Raw genomic sequence first — 18,026 nt, 5'->3', positions numbered from 1 at the left:
ATAGATCAATTATATAATGGAACAGGAAGGGGCTAGTGGAATGAGCTTTCAAAGTTGTGTTGTTATGTTGGAAGACTTTCACCAAATTAATTGTGGGAAGTGAAATAAATTTAGTGGTTTACACCAAATATTAAAAATACAGTAAAAAAAAAATACTGTAGAGGAAAGATCAGAATGCATTTTACATTAAGGAGTATTTTTTCCCCCAAATTTGTTTCATTTACAGAATATATGTGTACAGAGGTAAAATGTAAAGTGTTCCTTAATACTGGCTAGTCAGAGTTACAAAGTTAAAGTTCTAGGGCCTCACCCAGTATGTTAGCAGATAGATGACAGAAATTGCCCTCAGCAAAGTTTGTCCTTAAGCTCCATCTTCTCTGGAATTCTGTAATTTACCAAATCAGTCTCTAGAGAGATGTTCAACATATCCCACTCAAGAACTCTTAGCTCTCTGAAGTAATGAAAGAATGAGAATAATCTGTTTCCTGCTAGAAGTTGGCTGTGTTAACCATAATTTGGTTCAGATTTCACCGTATACCTGAGTAAGTATGCACTAAGTTTATAGTTTGAGAATGCTTATTTCTGTTATTAAAAGTTGTTGGGGTTTTTTTGAAATTTTTAATCTTATATTTTAAAGTGAGTATTTTTAACAATATACTGGATGTTAACTTTGTTGGTCCATAGGTCATTAATCCAGAAGACATTTCTTTCCATCCAAATCACTTTGGTAAAGAAGTAACTGTTAGGAAAAAAAAAAAAAGAAAGAAAGAAAAAAAGAAAAAGAATGAACTGTTAGGACTCAATAACAGATGTAAATAGAGGTGTTTATATTTAATTCTTAAAGGCAGTCTATTATATAGTTGTCTAATGGATAGCAAGAACCGTTATGGCCAACTTTTATTAGCTCATGTATTATCAGGAGAGGAATCCTTGAAGAATATGAAATCTCAAATATCCCAAAATGCTTTAATATTGCTGCAAAAGTCCTTCAGTTCAATAGCAAGCAAAAGAATATATGACCAGATAAAACTTCCCAAGAAGCTGGATCCTATGAGGCATTTGGTTTTCATAATCCTTACTGGGTCCAGAGCTGCAGAAAGTCAAAACACTCCCCCTCCCCCGCTCCTTTTTTTCACTTTTCCCTTTTGAAAGGAGGAAAGGTAAGTACTGGTAGACAGAATAGCAAAGATCCCAACACCTTCATGATTATCAGTGCCCGTGGACACTTTGCATTTCTTATTTTGCTTCTGAATACTCAGACCTTAGTTTCTTTGCCATACTGTCTCCTAATTCTACCACCTTTCTGAATGGTTCATTTCCATTTTCAGTTGGTTAACTGCACTGCTTCCCTCTCACCAGTGTTGAGTGTTGCCAATGATTCTGTTGTTGGCTTTCTTACATAAACACTTCCTGGGCAATCCCATTTAATTCTGCATCTTCATAATTACCTCAATGTTGTCAATTCCGGGTTAGTTCACTATGCTCAACTCCATTTCCTACTTCTAACAACTTGGGCTTTATCTAGTTGTACTATACCAGCCTCTAATTACACTTTAGGATTAAACTGAATGCAACACTTTACCAACACAACTTTCGCCACATGCCTCTCTAAAGCCTGGCCTCTTCCTGTTGTATTTTGTAGCTTTGTGAATGAATGGCATTATTTTCTAGCAATTCAGGTCAAAACCCCAAGTGGTATTAGATATTTCCTCTTTTTTCAGTCTTGTTGCACTACTGCTACTGATATACTTGGATAATGTCAGTGCTTACAAGATAAAGGCAGAGCACCATAACCTCGAATTCAAGGCTCCTGGGGAAGAAGAAATATCATTTAAGAATGTTGTGTAAAAGGTATTAAGTTTCATTGTTTGAACTGTTCGATGCAATTGGATTAAATGATCCAGAGAAGTCTTATATTTGAATGCATTCTTTTCTTCTTACAAAGCTGCTGCTAACTTGTCAGTTCTCATGCTATTATTACTACATGGTCCTGCTGGGGAGAGGGAGAAATGGAGGTAATAGGTTTTTACTGATTTGGTATTTGAGTGTAATAGCAGCAGCACAAATCTCAGGATTCTCAGAACATTTCCCATCATGGAGCAAAACAAAACTAAACTACAGAGAACTGGAAAATGGGTGTATAAAATTTAATAACAAAAGGGTCAACAGGCAGCTACATCCATCCTCATCATTCATCCTCTCCACTCCTCAAGTCCTTTCTAACCTTATAAATTTGAGTACCGTCAAGGTTGGTTGCACAAAGGGGTCCAAAGCAGCCCTTGGGAAGCACTATCCCTCAAATATGGAATATGACTCAGATACAAAACTCAGCACCTCTTTCATATAAGGAAAAAAAGTGGAGAAACTTGGTTAAAAAGAGCTAAAATATTCTCATAGCTGCCTGGGGAGTAGATCTTAATCCTTCCACATAGATGCCTTCGGATCCACAGGTGGCCATTTGGACTAAAACCAAACAGAGTCCATTACTCATTCCCTCTCCGGCTCTTCTTGTGGCTTTTCTTAGATCTGAAATGGTAACACATATGAATCATAAATTAACATAAATTTAATAACAGCTGTTCAAGGAGCTAGGCAAGAACTTTCGAGTAAGATGGGGTATGCTGATACTGATGTGGATAGAGAGCATGCCCAATATTCATTAAATGTGCTTGGTGTTATGTCTTAGAGCAACACTGAGTAAGGTATTACTATCCAAACTTTACCACTGAGGAAATGATCTCTAGGTTAAGAGTATACCTGACAGTGTCTAACATATAGCAATAATTTCTAATTAAAGTTTATCAAAAGAAAGTGATTTGTCCAATGTCACTCAGCTGTTAAGTGTCTGAAGTTGGGATTTAACCACAGGTCTCCTGAGACCAAAGCTCATGCCCACTATCAAAGCTGCAATTCTACAAGGAAAAAACAAAATAACATAAAACAGATATATAATTCTAGTAATTCTTAGGACAATGGGCCAATTTTATAATGTAAAAAAGAGAAATTCCTAAATACCCCATCAAAACAAAATTTCAGGTCTAACTTAGTTGTAGGATTGGAACTTTGATTTCTGAATTAAGAAGAAATTCTTAAAGGTTGGTCCATACCTTTCAGGAGACTTTGAGTGGCTCCTATGTCTGTGACTACGGTGATGACCTGGGGAAAAAGAGGCCACCGGATGAGTGTTCTATCCACCACCACCTCCGCTGTCATTTTCACTTCCTCCAATCCCTTTCATTGGTGTATTTTTTTGGCTTATGCTAGACACACCTCTTGGTAGCACCTTTCTGAACTGTGTGTGTTTATGGGGGAGTGTCAGAAGAACTGAACGCACTTCATATGCATTCAGAGGTTATGGCTAATTTCACAAACATCATGTTGAGTATTTTTTACCACTACGAAAGATCTTATTCCTGTAATTTCAGATGAAAGAACTGAAGTTCATCCTTCTTTCAGCAAAGCTTGTAAGAGGAAGTAAACATGTGAACTCTATTCTCACTTCCTTTTAAGCAGGCTATTTGCACTGGAGTGAGACTAAGCACTTACTGTATTTCTTTAAGACCACCAATAGCAAAAGGCCCAAATGCTGTACCTGGGGACTTGGAGCGGGATCTGTGCCGTCTATCTCGAGATCTGCTGCGGTGACGTCTTGGGCTTTTGCTCCGATGCCTTTCTCGGCGAGGGGAGGGGCTATGGAAATGACTGGTCAGATCCCTTTATCTGACATTATACTCACCACAACAGCACCCTCCCTTCCCAAAGCCCTGTCTTTCATTACAAATCAACCAAAGACCCACCTCCTCCTTTTAGGAGATCGACTCCGCCTGTACAAAAAGAAAAGAGAAAGAACCTTAGTAGGTGCACTGCAGTTGTAGATTCAAAAAATTGTTCCAATTCTTCACCCATTTCTGTTATCCATGACTTTAGTCCTGAAACTTTTTATTACCACCCTCCCACTCTAAGTCTGGGGTTGGTCATGTGACCTGCTTTGGCCAATGGGCTATTTGCATATGTGATACCAACATGATACTGGAAGGAAATTTGCGTCATTGAGCTTTTCTGCTCTTGAATTCTGCCACTGCCCTGAGACCATACCTAATCCAGCCTAGAATGAGACACACACACACACACACACACAGAAGAGTTGCCCCATTAATAAGTTGCCTCATTAAAAGCCATTCTATAGTAGCCAATAGATGATCACAAAATAGGTTCATGAACTTAAACTGCCTATCCAAGCCCAGCTTAAATCACTGACTGCAGACTTATGAACTAAATAAACAGTTATCGTCTGACATAGAGGTTTTTGTGGGTTGTTTTATAGCAATTACTGCATTGGGCAAACAGAGCCCAAAGAGTAGGGCCTTACCTTCTGGGAGACCGGCTCCTACTCCTCCTATAGCGCAATGTGGGAGAACGACGGGGCTTGTCTAAGTCTCGGTAGCTTCTCCGGCGGTGATCAGGTGATGGCACTCTCTCCAGCTGGAAAAGAAATGTATGGTAGGTCAGTGATGAGCACAGACTTACAGAGAACCACTTAGGGACAGTACCTACACGCTCCTTATCCTGTCCCAAATTCTACCTTCAAGTGACTTTAAACACAATGAATACATAGATAACCCTAAGGACAAAACCTCCAAATAAAAAAACTGAACTATTTCCAGTATTCCCCTTATTGTTCCAGTGTTGGTACCATTATTCTGGGACTTTGTGAGAAGAATGCGACTGTGAGACGTCAGGAGACGTCTAAGTAATTGTGCATTTCTCCTTCAGAAGCTAGATTCTCAATGTGAAAGGAGATACAGATGTAAAATCAGTAAGATTGTATAAAGTGTACTTTAATTTTAAAATTTTCCTCTGGGTCTGCCAACTCTAGAGACCAAGAAATGCAGACCAAACCCTATCAGTGAGCATTTATGGTGCCCAGATTGTGGTATCTAAGTATCATTTTCCCTGTAAATGAAAGCAAGGGCTCCCTGGGAAAATGGCTAATTTCAGGTTGGGGACAGCAGCTTACAAAACATGAACAGAACATACATCAGAAGACAAGGTGTCCGAGACTACGATGATTCTATCAGTCTCGTGTCAACTTGGGGACCGCCCTCCATTGGCCAAAGGGGACAATTTCAGCATCAACAAGGACTATGATGGTTCAAAAACACATCCAATCTGCTTAAATCCTTGAGTTTATAATGTTACCAAGGAAAAAAGCTCATCACACTAGGAGGATACTATGGTGTCAGCTCATTATTTTAAAAAACTGATTGAGAAATAATCCTATATTTACCTTTTCTATATCAACTGTACCTATGAAAAACTAAATACTGATTTAGGAGATTTCTCTTCATAGCAGTGTTATAGGTAACAAATGATTAAAAAAAAAAAAAACTAGAATATCACCATTTCACAACCCCTAATGGGTCTAGGTAGAGATCATCTAGGCACAGTGGCTCCTAATACAAAAAGAGAGGTAGGCTTTGCTCACCCTGGGGGGAACAGACATCGGTACTATGAAGTAGTGTTGCTCTACTCCAAAACCTACAAAAACCTCATGCAATTTAGCATCCAGCTCTTAAGAATTAGTTTATAGAAGATAACAAGGGACAAGTGAACATGTGAAGTGACCTCACAGGGACACAATAAAAAAAAAACAGATTATAAAAATCTGTACAGAATAATAAGACTTGATTTGTGGACCACTCAAACTATTTTAAACTGTTAAAAAATATAGGACAATTGGGGAAATGTGAATAAATTTTTTTTCCTTGTCTCAAGTTTTATTTAAATTCTATAGTATAATTTTAGTTTTAATACTGAATATTTGATTTTAAGAAATTACTGTTGATGACAAGCGGCATCATGTTTAGGCCTTTTCTGAAATATGAATGCAATATATGATGGTTGTGATCTGTGTCAAGACAATTGTGGGGTGGGGACAATTTGGTACAGAAAATATGTAAAATGGCCAAGTTGACAGAGAGGCTAGACAGTGGGTAAAGGGGGCACATTCTCTCCACTTTGGTAAGTCCCTGAATTTTCCATTAAAAAAAAAGGAAAAACAGAATGCCTACTTTTGGTTCACTAACCACAGAAGAGCACCTCAGCATTGCTTGGCTTTAAATTTATGAACTAAGATCATGCTTGCTTTTGCATTCACCTTGAAGGGAGCTTAATGGCTCAGAGCTACACTTCCCATTTACATCCAGTATCCACCAACCAGCATTTCTTGTATTTCCCCCTAGCCTTTTTGGATACATAGAATAGTCTCAGATCCTTCTTTTCTAACCATATGTATTTCCACATTATCATATACTTTTTATAACAGCTTTGGCTAATAGTCTGTTGAGTTGATGATAGTTTACCTGACTGCTCCCTGACAGCTAGGTTGCTTTCAAGTTTTCAGGATTTTAACTAGTAAAGAATATGATCATGTAGTAGGTTTTTCCTTCCCCTAAACTAAGCCTACTCCTTAGGACAGGTTCAACTCTAAACAGTATCATTTTTGTTCCAAGTATTTGTTTTAATATCTACCAGCTGTGAGTCAATTATAATGTCCAAATGTATGTGAAGGGCTTTATATGTATCGTCTAATAATCATAAAATCGTAAGAGAAAGGTATCATTCTCCTTGCTTTACAAAGGAAAAGACTGACATTAATTTGCACAAGATTATGGAGAGCTGAGATTTAACTCCAATGCCTATACTCTTAACAATACATACTGTATTTTTTGGCTAAAGAAGGTTAAAAATTAAATTGTAAACAAAACAGGGAAGGACCATTCTCCCATCCCCTCCCGATAATTATCCCTCCTTCAGCCCTTAAGCTCCCAGGTACCTGACCTTCTCATCTTCCTCTTCCTCCTCTTCGCTGGACTCCACATCATCCATGTCCTCTTCTAGAGCACTAACCCGGGGCTCCAGCTGCTCAGCTTCCTCTAGCACATAGCGTTTCTACAGAAAGTATGATGAGAGTCAGGGAGCCTTGTTCACTATTCTTGATTGTGAGGACAGTTTCAAGGGTATATACATATGGCAAAACTTACAAAATTGTACACACTTTAAATTTGTGTTGTTTAATGTATGTCAACTGTACCTTAATAAAGCCATTTAAAAGGGGGGAAAAAATCCCTTGTTTAAGTGAAATCTCACTCTCAAGCCCAATATATAATTAGAAAAAAAAGGAGCTACTCTGGTTGGAATATGTGGGGCTGTCTCCTCTTATTCCTCTCAGCAGCCTTAAAACAGTCCCACAGAATAGTTTAAAGACCACTGAAGTAGCCTAACTTCCCCATTTTATAGATGGGAAAAGAAAACCAGGTTCCACAGCTAGTCAGCTATAACAACAAAAACTTAAATCTTCTAATTCCCTGCTCCATCATCTCTCCATTATAGATCATTCATTCCCTTTCTCCTTTGGTAACCTACTATATCAGTTTTCCCTTTGTACTTTACAGCAGTAGTTTTAAAATAATACTCTGCAAAACCCATTCCTGAAAGGCGCTTCATGGATAATCATTTATTACTAGGAAAAGGAGCAGGGTTATAAAGGTGACATTTAAGGGGTTAAGATTTCATCTACTATTCCTGACCCTCTTATGTTTTACATCTTACAGTTTCCTTCATATAACATTTTAAACAAGAAAGTAAAGCCCTACCCTTCATATACTTTATCTGTTTTCCTCTCCCAATTACCTTTTTCATACGTTTAAAAGACTACTTATGAAGATGACCCTTGTGTGGGGTAAAAAAGAGGACCCCTGACATCCATGGTCTTCAGTGTTTTATTGTATATGTGTACTTGTCTGTCTCCCTGTCTTGGGGAGAGAAGGGCAACTCTGATAAGACATCTTTATCTCTTACCTGTAGCCGGGGTAGAATGATGTCACAGACTCTTTCACTGTGGAGCAGTTCATCAATAAACTCATCTACATGCATCAGTTCAAACTCTGGAAAAACAATCATAAGCTCAGGCAACTTGGAAATAAGTTTATATAGCCAACAAATAAGTGTAAGTCTCTATATGTAAGATGTCTATATATAAACAGTACTTGGTATAGAAAGTGTGAATCCTCTGGCGCCTCCCTTCCCTGCACATTTACTAGTAAAGCCACTCAGTCTGGCAGTTACAGAGAAGGGATTACTGACAGACGTGGGCTCAAACTACAGCCATTCATAGCCTTGTCATCATCACTTACCTTCATTCAGCTCACCTTTACTGAGGGCATCTATATGCCAGGCCCCTTCTTGGAGCTGGGCATAAAAGAATGAGTGAAGATGTCCCAATTAGCAGGAGACACAACACAAAAGGAAGCACAAACAGTTCTGAATTGTATAGGGGTGATATTCTTTTTTTTTTTTTAGATTTTATTTATTTGAAAGAGACCCCGCATAAGAGAGAGAGAGAGAACATGAGTGGCAGGGAGGGAGAACATGAGAGAGGAAGAAGCAAACTCAGCAGGGAGCCTGATGCAGGACTCAATCCCAGGACCCTGGAATCATGACCTGAGCCGAAGACAGATGCTTAACTGACTGAGCCACCCTGGCACCAAGGGCTGATGTTCTTGAACAGATCCTATAAGTCAAGTACAACTTCTCATGTGAACACACAGTGTTTCTAAATATAGAGCATGTACCTTATATGGTAAACGAAGTAATAGCTTTTCAGAATTTTTATAGTGAACATTACCTTAGTTCAGTGGTTCTCAAACGGGTTAACTTTGCCACCCACAACTAGTGGGGTTGCTCCTGACATCTAGTGGATAGAGACCAGGGATACGGCCAAGTATCCTACAATGGGCTGGACAGCCCCCCACAACAGAATCATCTGGATCAAATTATCAATAGGCTGAAAAACCCCATCTCAATTTAACAATATAAACATAAGTTTATGTTTATAAACAAGTTTTAAACATCCACGATGGCCATGACCATGTCCATCTTGTTCACCATCTTATTTCCAGTACATAGCACAATACCTGGCATCACACTGGCACTTAGTAAGTGAATAAAAGTGTACAGTAAAATACCAAATTCTTGACCTGCTTAATGTTACATGTAGAGGTAAAAGGCAAATGTTACTAATCTTCTGTTACGACAGTGAGAAGAAAAAGGTTTTGAATGCATTACATTGAATCCCCCTCTACCACAGGAAAGATCTTTGTAAAATATATGGAGCTGCCCCCTTTGGATATACTTACTATTTTTCAGTAGGATTCCTACGTAAGTATGAATATACTTAATCTATACTGTGGTGAGTAGTACAGCACTAGAAAAGAGGCCATTAAAAATAACAGTGATGATGGAACATATGGAAAACTAACTTTGGGAGGTTTTGGGAAGGCTTTTTCAGAGGTCATTATGGAGGCAGATCATATGGGCTGGAACACATGTGGAGGGCGCACATAATTCAAGGCTGGGATTGACATAAGATGCAGTTGGAAAGATAGGCAGACGGGGGTAGGTTGGGTAAGACCAACAGGAAGCTAGGAGTCTAATGGAGTACTCCATGCAGCAGGGGAGAAACTGAAATGAAGACAGTAACAAAAAGGATAAAGAGCATTCACAACTCTATGTTACAATGTGAAGATAGAGATATTGTTGAAATAAAAACTGGTTCAGGGAGGAAGGTCCAAACAATTGGTACCATACTCACCCCCATTTCGGTTCTGACTCTTGATTTTTCGATAGTCATTGTAGAGAGGCTCTAAGTACTTGTAGCAATCAATTGCAGTGCCTGTCAGCCTCATGTAAAGGGCTCCCAACATACGCACATACCTGACAGAGGACAGTAAAACGATAAGCCATCCTAAAAAGTTCTTGTTCTTGAGTTTCATACCTGGCTTTTCTCATGACAGCAGTGGATGTACAAGTTCTCTCCTTTGCAGATGAGAGAACTGCAATTTTAGAGGAAATGTGAGGCAGGGAAAGGTAAAATACAGAGTCCTGGGTTACAAGTTCCCATTCTACCACTTACTGGCTACAGGAACTTGGGACATGTTGCTCAACTTTCAGAGTCTGTTATATCTTGTATAACATGAAGACAGAACCTATTTACCTCATAGAATTACTGTAAGAATCAAATGAAATACTGAATTTAATAATAACATATAAGGTATGTTTACTTAACACTACAAGAAATAATATAGATGTGAATATATAAACTTTTGCTAGGCAACACAGCATGCTGGTTCTGAAAAAAAAAAAAGTCAAAAGTCAAAAGTCCTTTGGATTACAATTCTGATTCCATTACTTACTGGCTTTGTTACATAAGGTAAGTTACTTGCTATCTCAATCCTTGTAAAATGCAGATAACAGTACCTAATTTGCTGGCCTGGTTTAGTGAGAAATCTGTGTCAAGTGCTAATCATAGCATATAGCACATAGTAAGTGCCTAGTAAGAGCTGTTCTCTAGCTGTTAATGTTTTGTAAGATTTCCTTTTTCTTTTCTCCTCTATCCAACTACCTGCTCAAATTCTCCACTTAGAATAACAAGTAGACATCTGAAATTGAACAGTTTCTTTACATGACAAACAGAATGGAGTAGAAAAGAATCTGAACACTGACACCAGCTTTGACACTTACTAGCTGTATGACCTTGAGGAAATTACTTCATCTGTGCCAAGTTTCCTCCCCTGTGTAACAGGGATAATAATTTTGCGGGGTTCTTGTGAAGGTTAAATTATTACATGAAAATCCCTTAGAGGGTAACACATAATCTACTCTGCCTCCTGTACTTGTCTGTAAACTCCTTGAGAATAAAATAAAAGAATATGAGCAGCAGATATTTTGGAGATATTAGCCATGCAATAGGCCCTGTATTGTGAGATATACAGTACTATCTTCTTTAACCTTCACAGCAATCTTGAATTGGTAATATCATCTCCATTTTACAAGTAAAGAAAGTAAAGCTCACAAAATGTAACTTCTCCAAGGTCACAGTAAGTCTGGACATGGCTGGACACCAGCCTGGACACAAACCTCCACCTACACCAAAGTTTTCCCACTTATCTACCACATTATGTAGTTTTCTTCATCTTTGAGCATCCAGTACTACCAACATACTAGGCACTCACTTCTGCTTAATATATGTCCAGTGAACTTGTGATATGCTTTTTGGGGGCAAGGGGTAGTTACCAGGACTGAGAATGTAACAGAGAAGATCAATATAATCAGAACACGCAAAATAACAAGATAACATTGCATTCACTCCTCTTAACCAAAGCCAAATTCTGGACCACTGAAATTGAAGCTTTTATATTAGCAAATCAACATTTTACTCACTTGAAATCTTCATTTTTTATAAATTCTACAATGATATCCTTCTCAGGCTGAATCTGAAGCATCTTCAAGGTCAAACACAGAAAGGGAGTTGGCTTTATGTTGCCACCATAGACACCACCCACAAACCTCAACTCCATGGCTTTATCGACTACAAGTTCAGCTGAAAAGAAAAGCAAAAACAAATAAAGTGGCATCTCAAACACATTAGGGCCAAGCTTATCCCAGTCTGAAGTGGTGATAAGCTAGTTCAAGCTTTGGTGCTCCTGACTACTAATCAGAATTTAATATAAGAACAACTGTCTATTAAAAGTAATAATAACAGCCAATATATACTGAAAGATAAGTGTATGCCAGATACTCTGCTAAGCATGTCATATTATCTCATTTAATGCAATTAGCCATGAAGTTCCTGCACTGAGGCTGTTTTCAGCTACGGGAAAATGAAGGCTAAGAAAGGGTAAGTGACTTGCTCAAGGTCCACAGTCAGAGAGGAGCAGGGGCTGCATTTAAATGTAAGCAGTCTTAACTTCAGAGTCCATGCCTATCACCATTATGTTTGGAGAAAAACAGCCAGATTCTGAGTTAAAAGAATAACAGCAAATGATTCAATAGCTACATAATAGACAAATGTCATTTACAGAAGGGGGATAATAACCTTCCACAATTGTTTTCAAAAGCAAACCCTAGCTGTGTGAACTTAGGGCAAGCCATTTTACCTTACTTCCTTTTTAGACTGTCAATTCAAATCTGAATAATAAAAGTACAAAGTTTCAGGGCTATAGTGAGAATCAAATTTATAGCCAGGTACTAAATACTGGAGATGTAGGTAGAGGGAAAAGGAGGACAAAATTACAATGCTTACAGAGTTTACAGTCTGGCAAGGTAGAAAAAAAATTTTTTTTAGGTGTGGTGAATAGTTGAAATAAGATGCAGAATGCAATACAATTATAGATCAAGGGAACATAATCCAGCATTGGAGGAAAAAGATGAGTTCACTTTTGGACATACTGAGTTGGCATGTCTTGGAATTTAGATCTTAGAGATCTGGGATGGAGAGGTAAATTTGAAGGCATCTACATATAAGATGTAACTGCAGTGTGGAGATCATACAAGGAGCGAACTATGTAATGAGAAAAGGTCCCAAAATTTATCCAAAATTGACATGACTCCAAAATTTAAGAGACTCAGAGAAAAACAGTATGTTTCCATGGACACAACAGCTAATGGTGGTGGCAACAACAGTACAGGCACAGGAGTAGTTAACAGTGGTTAACAACTAGCACCACCACTACAACTGCTAAGTACTTCTTAAAATATATACCTGTAACCATACCAAATACTTTTTATACTTTATGGCATTTAATCCTTACAGCAACCTTCTGGGGTGGGTATTATTCGTTTACAGTAGAGGAAGACATGGTTCACTAGTATAACAGAGCTACTAAAATGCAGAGCCAGAATTCAAAGACTACCTGGAAGCCTTCTCTGAAAAACTCATATCTGTATTAAGGCCCGAACGTGGAAATACTGCAAATGGTCCAGATTTAGGGATAGTAAGACCCTGAACTGGGTTTTGGGTACGTTAAAGTTCCTTTAAGAACTTCAGAGTCCCTGAGTGGGAACTCTGCAGATTACATTAAACATGGAAACCCCCAGAGAACCCAGCACTGACACGCTTTAGAACAAGACAGCAGTAGACCGTGTCTCCGAAGCTCAACACAAAACTACGCACACAGTAGGTAGTCAGATTTTTCTGAATAACTGACAGATTCCCCTCCAGTCACACACCCGGGAGCCAGTCTCAGTGGCTCCCAGTTAAGAGAACTGGGCCACAAGGAGGGGGGTCCGCGCGCTGCCGCTCACCCGTCAGTCCAAAACACTCCTCTTTCCAGTACTTGGACTCATAGATTCGCGTCCGAATGATCTTCTCCACCAGATACTGAGGATTGGTGCCGTGGATGCTGTGCGCATCCTTCACCGTACGGTTCGCCATTTTAGAACGCCTTTAGTTCTATTTCCGTCGGGTCCTTCAATGCGTCACATCCAGGTTAAAAAAAACATCTAAGAGGGACTGCGAAGCGTGGAGAAAGTCGCTCTAGGAACTCAGGCCACCATCTTGGTACAGGAAATGCTGTAAGGAAAGGAACTTCCTTCCGCGAACAGCGTTGCCGACCGAATCAATGATGGCCGCTGCACGTTGGCGGACGTACGACGTGCATTCCCTCCCGTGTGGGCGGGGCTGAAGGACTGACTGATGACGGAACGCTGGGACAGCCTGGGGGCGGAGCCACGGCGTTTGGCGCGAAATTTTCTTTTCTCCACCTTCTTTCCTACTAGGCGCCGGCTTTGACTCCGGCGTGCGCCCAGTGGATGTAAGAGGAGTCCAGCGGGGGCAGGTTAGAGTTGCTGCTGCTCCACGAACTCTTGGAGCTGAGACGGTGGGAGCAGAGGGCTTCGGCGCCCGGTGAGTGTGGCATTACGGGGCTGGAGGGGAATCTGAGCCAGCAAGACTGGAGAAGTTCTCTGTGGACTCAGTCATTCATTGATTCATTCAGCAGATATTTACTAAGCCCCTGTTAAGTGCCAGGTACTGTTCTAAGCCCATTAGGAGCATTTTTCTTTTCCACATCCTGATTTATAAAAGGCTTCCCGCTTTGTCGGGGACTGAGGGGTTGCAGTTAGGGAAACCGGAAGCCAACAGAGAAGCGTGAGCATCCCTGCCCCCAGCGCCCTGAGATTCCCATTAATGATCTTAACCATCCCTCCTATCTGCTTTGACCTTGTGAAGCTTTTCCGTCTTTTTCTCCTTTGAGGCGTCGTGAACCAAGCACCACAGGGAAGGCAGAACAGAAGTTATTACCCCATCTTACAGATGTAGCAATTGAGCCCAGAGAGACTTGTCTAGGTCGCTTTTTGTGAGTAAGGGGCCTGGCTCCCACCCAAGCCTCCCCGCCAACCTACTCCCAGGTGAGCTCCCTTAATTGCGGGACTTTCATCCACCTTCTTTCTAGGATAGAAGTCTAAAGACATGTCTTCTACTTCCTTCAGTCTAACCCTAGAGTAGAAGCGCCTTCTAATTTTCATAATTGGAAAAAGCACTGGACTTAGAGGCATGAGATGTGAGATTCTTATCGTGGTCTACTGTCTGTGAAACTGCAATGATTAGATATGTGAGTTTTCGATTTTAGTTGTCTGTAAAAATGGTACCCTCTTCGGTGCTGATATGGGGTACTTGTGAATGCCAACGGAGGTTTCCGATGTGAGAGCACCATTTACCAAGTCTTTCTGCAACGGTTTTTAACAGAGGGTAATATGTGGTTGTTAGAAGGTTTATGAATCCCTGAAATTAAGTGCAAAATTTTGTGTGAATTGTGAGTTTCCTAACATTCCTCAAATTCTTTTTTTTTTTTTAAGATCCACGGTCTCTTACAAATAAATGCAAGGGATTAAGGGAGTGAGGAAGTGAATTTGCCATTTTGCATTTTCTCACTTAATCCAAGAATAGTGCCTGGCACATAATGGGTGGTTAATATATGTTGGTTGAATTATAGAAAGGTTCTATTATTATCATCCCCATTTTGTGGGTAAGGAAATTGAGGTCCATTTGACTTCCCACTTAGTGGCTGGGAAGCCTAACTTATTGTAGTAAGGTCACCAGAAGCATGTTGTCTCAGGCATATGTTACATTATTCACTTTTACACAGGTGTTGTAAGGTGAAGTGGTTTAGAGTCCTTGAAATCTGGCTGCTCAGGGTTTGAATTAAGACTCTGCCATCCTGTGTACCATTGGAACAAGTTAATCATTTTGAAGTGCTTATAGCACTTAACTTTCATTCAGCAAATATTTATTATTGAGAGTCTGTTGTGCACTTACTATGTATTAGCATTGGACTTAGGTTATTTTGAGCATTAAATGAGATAAATAGAGTTTTGGCTACATTTTCTGTCATATTGGCTCAGTACATACCTGATATCATTTTTACCGCAATTCCCTTATATTTTCCTTGGGTGTGGCACCCTATACTGGGTGGTGTGTCTGTTCAAGATTTGTGGTATCTGCAACAATTAAGAGCCTGTGGGTGGTTATCTCCTAGAAGCAAAGCCTTTGCTCCACCAAGTCAGACCTGCCTTTCCACCCCATTCAACATCCCTCTTGGGTAATCTCTCTGCTAATGGTGCTTGAGATGAAATACTGGGTCCTGAAAGTAGGGTAACAGTACAAAGAGGCTTGACATCTTTATGCTGCCTCTATAGAAGGATTCTTGATTAATTGTTTGAACTCTTCATTGAAAAATAACTAAATACTGACAAGTGCAGATATCATAAAGGTACCGGTCAATGAACTTTCTTGAAGAGAACATACTTGTGTAACCAGCTTCCAGATAAAGAAACAGGACCAGCATTCCAGAAACATGTCCCTTCCCCACTGTGCTCTCTTTCAGTCACTTAGGTTACCTTCTGTTCTTACTTCTAACACCATGGGTTACTTTTAACCTATTTTTAAGCTTTATGTGAATGGAATCAATATAGTATGATTTCTTCTGGTGCCTGATTTCTTTAGCTCATTGTTATTTTGTGAGGTCCCCCCCCCCGCCCTGTGCATTTGTAGTTGGTTTATTTCATTGCTGTATAGTGCGGCTACATACATTTTGGTTCATGTCTTTTGATGTTTTTCTGTTGGGTATATTGTGTTGAAATTGCTGAGTCATAGGTTGTGCATTTGTTTAGCTTTGGTTGCTACTGCCCATTTTTCAAAGTGGTTTTACCAGCTTAAATGACTTCCAGCAGTTCTGGAAGGGTTCTGGCTGTTCTGTGTCCTTACCACGCTTGCTACTGCCCTAATGATTTTTAAAACCAGTTTGTTTTTCATTCATTCATTCACCTATTTTATTGCCAAGTCTTAACCTAATCTCTGAGTCTTAACCTAACCTAATCTCAGTTACAAACAAGATAGACAGGGTCCCAAGATCCCTGCTTTTGGAAGTTAACATTCTAGCGTAGGAAGTACAATAAATAAGAAAGTAATGTTACTGCTTTGATCATAGGGTGGTATAATGAAATATGACCCCGAGGGACAGCATAAGATGGTGTGAGGGTAATTTCCATTGGGTATCAGTGAAGGCCTATCTGAGAAAGTTTTGTTGAGGCCAGGACCTGAGCCATCCCTGAAAAGATATGCAAAAAGAGAGAACAGCAATGGTGTAGTAAGTCTGAGGGCATAACAACTTTGGCCTTTTTGAGGTTTGGAAAAGCAGGCCTGGAGCAGAGTGCTAGACCAGGGTGAAGCAAGTTTTACATCCAAGCCCAGATAGTCTTTCTTGCAATATCCCTACTTGCTCAGCTTAGGGTAAATCACCCACCCTTGTACATATATGTTTATGTACTGGTCTCATTGAACACAGTGCATGGGCTAGTAAGGGAATGTTAAATTTTATCTTGGAGTGGCTTTTGAAGGAGGATTCCTGCTTTAGTAGGATTAAATATCATCTTGATTTAAGAGTTGAGAGCATGGATATGATTTTCTTAGGTATACATGAGAACCTTATAGGAATGGCCTTAGTCCTTCTGTTTGCCAATTTGGGGTATGAAAAAATAAGATTATTGTTTCGGTGTAGTCAAGTATCATAGTCCAAGTGACAAATCAGGTATTTATCCTATAATTAGATTATGCAGGAGTTGTAGACAGTATTCTGGGAGATAACCCCTTTGCTACAAAGCACTCAGTGATTTTCCAGTTTTGTTTTGTTTTTTAATGGCAGAATTTAGTGAAAATTGTAATTGATTTGCATCTTTTGTTCTCTCAGTAGCCTATTTTGCCTGATTGCATTGTGGAAAGGTGAAAAGTTCCAAGTTTACTTCTGATAATACCGTTACCAAGTTTACTTCTGACAGATCATCCATTAAAAGGAATATTTATTGTAAGGTAAGTTAGTGTTATGTATTTCCTCGAATGCTTATTGAAATTCAAACACTTCTCCTAAATTTTACCAAACGCTCATTGAATATAAGAATCCAAATTCATTTTTTACTTGACATGAGTCATTGCTCTTGTTCATTTCTGTGATGTACTTAATTAAAATTAGATTGATTTTAATACTACCGTGTTGTGAATTATATAGTACTCTTAATGCTCTTTAAAGCAATCATTCACCCATCATTCGTAAGCTGTGTATTTACTAATGACTTAGCATTTTTTCTTCTTTTTGCTAATTAGTTTCCTCAAAGTAGATTTAAAAATACCTTTTTTAAAAGCAGAAAATCTTGTAGGTCAGAATGTTCCTGAGTAGAGAATAAGACATAATTGTACCGAACTTCAGGAAACAAGGTTGTTTAATCAGGATATCAATATGCTATTAAAATTCTGTTGTTTTCAACACAGACTGAAATTTTTGTTCATCTATCAGTAATTCAGAGTAATTCTGTCAGACGGATTAAAGAAAAAATTCTTTTGTCAAATATTAGCTCCCATAAAAACAGCAGTTAATTTAGAGGAAAGATTTATTATTTTAATTACTTAAACTTAAGATAATAGATTAGTGGGCGCCTGGGTGGCTCAGTGAGTTAAGCGTCTGCCTTTAGCTCTGGGATCAAGCCCCCTGTCAGGCTCCTTGCTCAGTAGAGAGTCTGCTGCTCCCACTGCTTGTGCTCTTTTTCTCTCTGTCAAATAAATAAAGTCTTAAAGAAAAAATTAAAAAAAAAAATAAATGTTACCAATAGCTACTTACTATTCAATATTCAGCTTAGAA

The 18,026-nt window shown here is 39.2% G+C and overlaps 3 protein-coding genes across 18 annotated transcripts in view; 2 read left to right on the top strand and 1 right to left on the bottom strand.

Annotated features, from left to right (window-relative positions):
• The window catches only part of TUT4 (terminal uridylyl transferase 4), a 133,595-nt gene extending 131,681 nt beyond the window's left edge, over positions 1 to 1,914 (top strand). For all 12 annotated transcript variants that reach the window (XM_045064526.1, XM_004774455.3, XM_004774454.3 and 9 more), the window contains one exon: positions 1,722 to 1,914. The gene's annotated coding sequence lies outside the window, so the exon portion shown is untranslated. The remainder of the gene's footprint in view (positions 1 to 1,721) is intronic.
• Positions 1,915 to 2,133: 219 nt separating this feature from the next.
• Positions 2,134 to 13,451, bottom strand: PRPF38A (pre-mRNA processing factor 38A). Its single transcript, XM_004774449.3, has 10 exons — positions 13,144 to 13,451; positions 11,281 to 11,440; positions 9,653 to 9,774; positions 7,861 to 7,946; positions 6,841 to 6,951; positions 4,370 to 4,482; positions 3,798 to 3,824; positions 3,593 to 3,690; positions 3,108 to 3,156; positions 2,134 to 2,526 (listed from the first exon to the last, which is right to left on the bottom strand). The coding sequence occupies exons 1-10, from the start codon at positions 13,271 to 13,273 to the stop codon at positions 2,484 to 2,486; spliced, it is 939 nt and encodes a 312-aa protein (XP_004774506.1). The 5' UTR covers positions 13,274 to 13,451; the 3' UTR covers positions 2,134 to 2,483.
• An 86-nt stretch (positions 13,452 to 13,537) lies between these two features.
• ORC1 (origin recognition complex subunit 1) overlaps positions 13,538 to 18,026 on the top strand; it is a 29,101-nt gene continuing 24,612 nt past the window's right edge. The window contains exons 1-2 of one of the 5 annotated variants that reach the window (XM_045064527.1): positions 13,538 to 13,744; positions 17,088 to 17,203. The gene's annotated coding sequence lies outside the window, so the exon portion shown is untranslated. Of the gene's footprint in view, positions 13,745 to 14,118; positions 14,248 to 17,084; positions 17,204 to 18,026 lie in introns of those variants that run through there. The other 4 variants (XM_004774461.3, XM_004774460.3, XM_004774459.3 and 1 more) reach the window with 4 other exon arrangements.

The sequence above is a fragment of the Mustela putorius genome, unplaced genomic scaffold, assembly GCF_011764305.1.
Source record: "Mustela putorius furo isolate JIRA1106 unplaced genomic scaffold, ASM1176430v1.1 tig00003853_pilon_pilon_pilon, whole genome shotgun sequence".
NCBI lineage: Eukaryota > Metazoa > Chordata > Mammalia > Carnivora > Mustelidae > Mustela > Mustela putorius.
Note: the sequence above shows the minus strand (reverse complement) of the source record. Positions and strands in the feature narration are given on the sequence as shown.